Source organism: Salvia splendens, chromosome 6, assembly GCF_004379255.2.
Source record: "Salvia splendens isolate huo1 chromosome 6, SspV2, whole genome shotgun sequence".
Lineage (NCBI taxonomy): Eukaryota > Viridiplantae > Streptophyta > Magnoliopsida > Lamiales > Lamiaceae > Salvia > Salvia splendens.
The window spans coordinates 18374974-18383262 of record NC_056037.1 but is presented as its reverse complement, the minus strand read 5'-3'; the positions used below and the strand labels follow the sequence as shown (position 1 = coordinate 18383262).

At 40.6% G+C, this 8289-nt stretch overlaps 1 protein-coding gene across 2 annotated transcripts; it reads left to right on the top strand.

The window, feature by feature from the left end:
• The first annotated feature begins 484 nt into the window (after window positions 1-484).
• On the top strand, window positions 485-3289 carry LOC121809678 (uroporphyrinogen decarboxylase 1, chloroplastic-like). Of its 2 annotated transcripts, XM_042210432.1 has the most exons (6): window positions 485-610; window positions 718-851; window positions 1634-2016; window positions 2094-2378; window positions 2566-2801; window positions 2960-3289. In XM_042210432.1, exons 1-6 carry the CDS (start codon window positions 585-587, stop codon window positions 3126-3128), a joined length of 1233 nt encoding a protein of 410 aa, XP_042066366.1. In that variant the 5' UTR covers window positions 485-584; the 3' UTR covers window positions 3129-3289. The 2 variants fall into 2 exon arrangements, with proteins under 2 accessions (XP_042066366.1, XP_042066365.1); XM_042210431.1 differs by lacking the exon at window positions 485-610 and having other exon boundaries at window positions 619-851.
• Window positions 3290-8289: the final 5000 nt, after the last annotated feature.

The following is an 8289-nucleotide window of genomic DNA, read 5'->3' as shown; positions in this document are numbered from 1 at the left end:
CAGCCGGCCTCGGGATCGGGCTCGCGGGGAGGCTCGGACACACTTATGGTGGCGTACATGACCGCCATAATGGCGGACACTTCCCGCTTCTCGTACGCCCAATTCACGGCCCGGTGGAACGGAATTGTGTATATGGCAGCACAACTTGGCCTTCCGACTCCCCCTCAACCTCGACCGCCTCCAGAGGATGATTAGCCGGCGGAGTAGTTTTTTATTTTTCTTTAAATTTGTATTTTAAATTATGTTGTGTGTTTTTTATGTTGTGTGTTTTTTTATGTTGTGTTTTTTTTAATAAAGTGTGTTTTTAATAAAGTGTGTTTGTTTTAATTGAATTGGGTTGAGAAAAAAAAATAAAAAAATGAAATTGAATGAATAGTAGTTAAGGGACGGAGCGTTGCTGGTTCCGTCCCTATGGAGAAAAAAGGGACAGTGGGGCCCTCAAATAGTATTTAAGGGACGGTATAGAGACCGCGTAGTGGATGGCCTTAGTTTCACCACAGTTGAGATAAGGGAGTTTCACCACAGTTGAGATAAGGGGCGAGGAATAAATCAAGCGACAACCGACGCACTTCGCAATTCTTTTGATGATGGGCTTTTCCACCATTAGCAGGCACGTTTCACCTCTATAAATCTTCACAATCCCTCATTTTCAGCGTTGAATCGAGTTATGTATAGTTGCCCCAATTTGTGCGATTCTCTCATTGTTTCTGTGCGCAGTTCTTACTGCGGCGTCGGCTGGAGAAGCTCGAGCTTGTTTACGCCCCTCAATTTTGCAATCTCCAATGGACCTGCTTCATCTCAAAAGCAATCTCCCAAATTCATCTCAGCTCACGCTTCTGCTTCTTCATCTGGTACATCTCCTACCTAATTGCTCCTCTTTCAGATGGATTGATGTTTCAAAATTTAGGATTGGGATATATTTTCTTTCCTAATTTTTTTTATCGTTTTGTATGAAGTTTTGCCTTTTAGGTATTTGCTATTATTGGAAGATTAATGTGGGAATTGATTTTCAGAATTCTGAATAATTCTCTTGAAGCTCATCCTCTATATGATGAATGATTGGCTTTGCCCTACAATTTAGAATAGGAAATCCAAATACATCACTTTTCTCGTCTAATTAGGTTTATAAATTTAATTTACTCCCTACGTCTATCGGGTTATAAGAAATGTAAATAAAAGTAGGTTGAATACGGTAGTGAAATGTGGGTCCCATTTACATGTATTAGTTTTATATTAAAATGATAGTGAAATAAGTTGGTGGAATGTGAGACCTACTTACCCTTTATGGTAAAAGTGAAATAGGAGTAATGTGGGTCCCATTTATATGTATTAGTTTTATATTAAAATGATACTGGAATAAGTTGGTGGAATGTGGGGCCTACTTGCCATTTATGGTAAAAGTGAAATAGAACTCTTATTGTGGGACGGGCGGAAATGGTGATATATGACTCTTATTGACGGACGGGGGGAATATCTCTGGTCTGATACGTGAACACAGTAGATGACAAGGAATTTTTTTTATCATGGAGGTCTAAATGCATTCCTTTAGAACTAAGAGTTCTGGTGCTACAACATGAGGTAAATTCGACTATCTAAATATATTCACTTTTGATTTTCTCAAAAATGGAAGCAGATCCTTTATTGGTCAAGGCTGCAAGAGGGGAGCCGGTAAACCGTCCTCCTGCATGGATGATGCGTCAAGCAGGAAGGTACATGGCTGTTTATAGAAAGCTTGCAGAGAAATATCCATCCTTCCGAGAGAGATCAGAGACGACTGATCTCATTGTGCAAATTTCTTTGCAGCCATGGGAAGCATTCCGTCCCGATGGAGTTATTATTTTCTCTGACATACTCACCCCACTACCTGCATTTGGTGTTCCTTTTGATATAGAGGATGTGAGAGGTCCGGTGATACAGTCTCCCATTCGTTCCGAAGAGGACTTGAAAGCGTTGCACCCTATCGATCTGGAGAAACTACAGTTTGTCGGTGATTCTCTTAAGATACTGCGGAAAGAGGTTGGTAATTGGTATGGAGCCACCCATCATTTATCTACCTACGAAAGCTGTTTGACAGTTTCTAATATTTTTTTTAGGTAGGGGAACAAGCTGCGGTTTTGGGCTTTGTTGGAGCTCCTTGGACAATTGCTACATACATCGTTGAAGGTGGGACGACTCGAACGTATAAAACAATAAAGAGCATGTGTCATACATCACCCGCTTTGCTAAGGAGTCTTCTGTCACATCTTACAAAGGCAATAGCTGAATACGTCGTCTACCAAGTAGAGTCTGGTGCTCATTGCATACAGATATTTGATTCATGGGGTGGCCAATTGCCACCTCATATGTGGGAAATGTGGTCTAAGCCTTATATCGATGAGGTAACTGCACTTTTCTTGTTGCTTTTTAACAAAGGGATAAAGCTGTATTTTAGTTTGCAGTGGCTTAAAATTTTCTACATCTGATTCATGGATCTATTGGGTTTTGGGGCTCTCCGTGGAATCTCACACCATTAAAGCTTTTGTTGGTATTTGGTTCTTTCTAAACGCCTTTATGCTATCAATGTAGATAGTGAGAACAGTGAAGCAGAAATGCCCTCAAACCCCTCTTGTACTCTATATCAACGGAAACGGTGGATTTTTAGAACGGATGAAAGGAACTGGTGTTGATGTGATCGGGCTCGACTGGACAGTGGATATGGCTGATGGAAGGAAACGGTTGGGCAGTGACATTTCTATACAAGGAAATGTGGATCCCGCCTGTCTATTTTCTCCTCTTCCTGCCATAACTGATGAAATCAAAAGGTTCGTCATTGAACTTAACTGATTATGAATCCAACAGTGTCTTTTGTGCATCATCTGCTTGCTAAATATGCATTCTAATTAGCCACGGTAGTATTTAGAGCTTTATCAAGCTGTGTTCGTTGTTTGCTGAAGCTGATAGGATTTGCCCGTTTTGTCAGGGTCATAAGCAGTGCAGGGACGAAAGGCCACATTCTGAACCTGGGCCATGGAGTTCTTGTTGGTACACCGGAGGATGCAGTGGCTCATTTCTTTGATGTTGCGAGAAGCTTTGATTATGATTCCAGAGTTGAAAACCATGCAGCCGGGGAACCCAATTTGGTAGCTTGAGAGTCTAGTTTTGTTGTACAAAGAGACTGTTCTTCCAAGGTATGAGCTAACTAATCCTTTTTTTTTGGTAATATTTATTCATCATTGTATCGAAGAACCATATGCACTTGCACATGATGAGGCCACTCACTCTATTTGATTAAATTTCATAGTTTCAATTTCTTTGGTGCCTCAAGTTGCATAACCATTTATTGAATGTGGATTACTTTTTGAAGTTTTTATTGAATTGAAACTCGAGTAGAAGCAATAGTGTAGTTATATTATGGCATGCTTCCCTAGCTTCCGTTAGGGATAGTGGTGAGCATTCAGTTTTCATTTTGGTTTTTTGTCCGAACCAAACTGAACCGAAAAATACTACTCCCTCCGTCCTATAAAATATGTGCACTTTCCATTTTCGTCCGTCCCACAAAAATATGTGCATTCCATTTTTAGAAAGTTATACTATCAATTTAATAACGTAGGTCCTACTATCCACTAACACTACTTAAACTATCATTCTTCTCATCTCTCCTATTTTACCAATTTTGTCTTAATTTTCGTATCATACCCATTGCTCATATTTTTATGGGACGGAGGGAGATTTTTTTTTTAAAAGTGAAACCGAATCAAAAAACCGAAAACTTGACTATAAAAACTTAAAAACTGAACCTAACCAAAAAATTTGAAATTGTATACGATTTTAAAAACCTAAAACCGAAAAACTAAAATTGTCTCAATATTCCTAGTACAGTATAAATTTAGACATGATGTGTAATATATTCATAGAGGGGGTTCTTTTAACTTTTCAACAAATGTGCATATATTATCAATTAGTTTTATGTATATATACTGGCAAGAATTCACATTAGATTATGAGCACATGACTTCCATGAAATATATAGTAGGAGTAAACTATTCAACAATGTTGCTGTGACAGTAAACTAATCTACTAATCAAATTAGAGTTCTTAATATGAACATACAATTAGTGCTGTTGATGACGATGGGTGGTCCGCTAGAGCCGTGGAGGGGTGACGGTGAGGAGCTGGAGTCGACGGCGTGGGTGGACTGGAGGGAATGGAGGGATTAGTTCACATCTCTCTTAGAGCATCAGCAATGGGGCGGACGATAGCGCGCCCGATGCGTCGGGCGCGCTATTGTCCGCTATTGTGGCACCGCGGACGACGGACGATGCGTCGTCCGCGCCCGACGCTTAGTCCGCGGACGAAGCGCGGACGATATGGCATCATTCGCCCATTGTGGGTGACGCGGATGATGGCTGGACGATGCAACTCGTTTTAGTTTTTTTATTTTATTTTAAAATTCGAAAATTTTGTTTATATATATACCCTTGCTTCACTTTTCATTTTTAACTTTTCTATTCACTTTTCAACTCTCAAATTACGCTATACAATGGATTCCAGTGGATACTCAAGTCCTAATAGCCTGACGTTTGGAGATGTCGCACGGTGGCCGGGTACACAACCTGGCGAATATTGGTTGTTCAACGCCAACCAGACGTACGATCCGGACTTCAGTACGGATTCGTACGGTCTCTCCGACATGGAGCCGTCGCCAACTCACCATGCCCCCGCTTCACGTCGCACGGCCGCCGCCGCAGCCCCCTCCGCCGACGAGCCCTCAGCCGCCGCCCCCTCTCCCGCGAGAAAGAAGCGGACCAAGCACGTCGCGAGGAAGTTGCCACCTCCGGCAACGAACGAAGAGTACACCCCCGGCCGTACGAACTACCAACTGGATGAAACCCTCGTCTTGGTGAGGTGTTGGGTGGATATATCGGAGGACCCGATATTCGCCAACAACCAGAAGCAGCTCGTGTACTGGGAGCTCATCGCCGAGCGCTACAATGAGGCGAAGCCGCCGAGCGCGTACAAGCGCCAACGGGAGCAGCTCCGCAAGCACTGGGATCAGGTGAAGAAGCAAGTCAACCTGTTCGCGGTGGAGTACCAGAAGTGCTCGAGGGATCAGGGAAGCGGCGAGAGCTTGAGCGTCGTGCGCGATAGAGCGCTGTTGCCGTACCAGTCCATGTACGGCGACTTCAAGCATTTCAATATCCGGGCGCTCTTCAGGGGCAAGCAGAAGTTCCAAGGCGGGATTCTGCACATCGGTGCGGCGAAGAGGACGAAGACCACCGACACTTGTGGTTACACGACCAGCGAAAGCGGAACTCGTCCGGTGGACCTCAACCAGACGTGCGCGGAGGAAGAGAGTTCCGACACACCGATGTCCTCCCGGCGGCGTCCCATAGGCGTCAAGGCTGCGAAGAACAAGGGGAAGGCGAAGGCGACATCCTCCTCGGCCGCCCCCCCCATCGCCGATCCCGACCCCTACCTCGACCCCGGCAACAGTTGCCTACGCGGATTTGGCAACCACCTCGATGGCGAGGACGTTGTTGGATACGCACAACGCCCTTATGAGGTGTACGGATCCGGCCCAAGCTGAGCGCCTCCAAAGGTTGAGTGATGAGTTGAGCCGGAAGTTGGGGCTTTTGTAGGATAGTCTCTTTTTTTATTTCTAACTCGTGTACCTTTGTTTTTATAATCAGTGAATTTTTTATCGTTCTTAGTTAATCGTTGTGTTTTTTAATAAGTTTGCATTTATATATTTGAAAACAGTTAAATTAATTAACAAAACAGTTAAATGCTTAGGGCGCGCCTTAGGGCGCTCCACTGCAGGTGGAAGGGCAGGAGGATAAAATGTTGATGTGGCGGTGCATAGGGCGGGCTTTAGGTCGCGCCTTAGGGTGCCCCATTGCTGATGCTCTTAAGGGCACCCGCAACGCGGGCCGCGGGCATTCCGCGTTTCGTTCCTTCGGAACGAAACCGTAGCGGAACGCGTTGCGGCGCTGCGTTTCGTCGCGGTTCCGTTCCCATGCCGTCCCGGGTGCCGTCGGCACGAGACGCGGCACGGTCCGTGCCGCCACGCGCTTCGGCGACGTGGCTCGCCCTGCGTCGTGCGTGACGCCCACTCGCCGGCCCGCGAGTGGGCGTCGTCACGCTGACGCAATAAATTCATTTTTTTAAAAAAAATGAATTTAAAAAAAATATTTTTTTATTTATAAAAATTGTTTTTATATTTAAAAACAATTTTTTACAAATAAATGAATACTAGAAATTCGTATTAGCCCATATATATTTGATGGGCTTGCGAATTTATGAAACTCATTCTTGGTTGTCTCTCTTTTATAGAGACATCCTTGAATGTTTCATGTTCCACTTTCGATGTGGGACAAACTCATTCTTGGTTATCTTTATTTTATAGAGACATCCTTGAATGTTTCATGTTCCACTTTCGATGTGGGACAAACTCATTCTTGGTTATCTCTATTTTATAGAGACATCCTTGAATGTTTTATGTTCCACTTTCGATGTGGGACAAACTCATTCGTGGTTATCTCTATTTTATAGAGACATCCTTGAATGTTTTATGTTCCACTTTCGATGTGGGACAAACTAATTCTTGGTTATCTCTATTTTATAGAGACATCCTTGAATGTTTTATATTCCACTTTCGATGTGGGACAAACTCATTCTTGGTTATCTCTATTTTATAGAGACATCCTTGAATGTTTTATGTTCCACTTTTGATGTGGGACAAACTCATTCTTGGTTGTCTCTATAAAATTGTATTTTAAATTATGTCATTTTTTATTTTTTTAGTATTTTAATTATGTTTTTTTTTTTGAATTTTAAGTTGTAATGTTATTTTAATTTTAATGAAGTGTGTTTATTTAAATTGAATTGGGTTGGAAATTAAAAAAAAATGAAATTGAATGAATAGTAATTTAAGGAACGGTTAAGGAACGGAGGGTTGCAGGTTCCGTTCCTTAGTTAAGGAATGGAGTAAAAAAGTACAGTGGGGCCCTCAAATAGTGGTTTAAGGAACGGTATAGGAACGGTATAGGAACAGCGTTGTGGATGGCCTAAACCTTAAGGGACCTATATATACCACTAAAAAAATAAAGATAATAATTACTCCATCCGTCCACCGCAAGAGATTGAGATATATACCACTAAAAAAATAAAGATAATAATTATCCCACTACAAGTGATTGATTTTCATTTTTAGCTAAAAACAAAACATCTAATCACACAAGCGATTGATTTCGTTTTTTAGCTAAAAACAAAACGTATAATGACTTTTACTTTATCCAGGGAGTAATCAATTGCTAACTCATTCTCTAGTTGCTAACTACAACTAATTTAAGACCATGAGATATTAGAAATCTAGTGGTCTAAAATTTATCACGTGTAATTTTCATTTTTATTAATTAAATTGAAAAAGATAAAAAAAACTACCAAATTAGGGTTTTGGATGAAAATGTCAATATAGTGTTTTGAAAATATCAACACATTGCTTATGTCAACACATTGCTTATGTCAACACATTGCTTTAAGATTGACATTCTACATGTATTATATTGACATATTTTATATACTATGTTGACATGTTGCTGTACGAAAAAATTGAAAATTTTTGAAAAAAATTTCAAATTTTGACATCGGAACATATGCGAGTGAGATTTCGTTAGAATCCTTATGAAATTATCTTTAATTTGATATATGTTGTGCAAAAAATTATTTAAATCGAGAAAGTTATATGCGTTTTAAAGTTATGTGATATTTTTCAAAAGTTAGTTACAACTAATTTGGTGTAAATTGACCTTAATACCCTTATTGACGTTTTTTGTTGATCGTATAGATATTTCGGGGCTGATGATCTAGGCCTTTGATTTGAATATCTAAGGACTATTATTTAATTGCAGTTAGCAATTAAGTGTTGAGTTAGCAATATAACACTCCCCTACTTTACTCTCTCTTTATCTCTTATACTTTATTCTCTCTATAAAATCACAAAACAACACTTTATAAAACCACATGCTGAGTAAGCTACTTAAGAGTAAGATAGATGGAGTAATATATAGTAGGAGATATATTTCACTAATTCTTTTCATAATATTTTTTACATTTCTTAAAACTCACGTTAAGTCAAAGTGAGATTTTAAATTCTAACCAATAGATTATACAATTAAGAATGGTAAGCGATATAGATCATGCTGCTAATCAATTTTGAAAAGCCCTCAAAAATATTTTATTGTGAGCAATTTTATTTGATAGGTAAAATGATACAGTATCAACTTATTTTGGACAAAGGTGAATTGGATC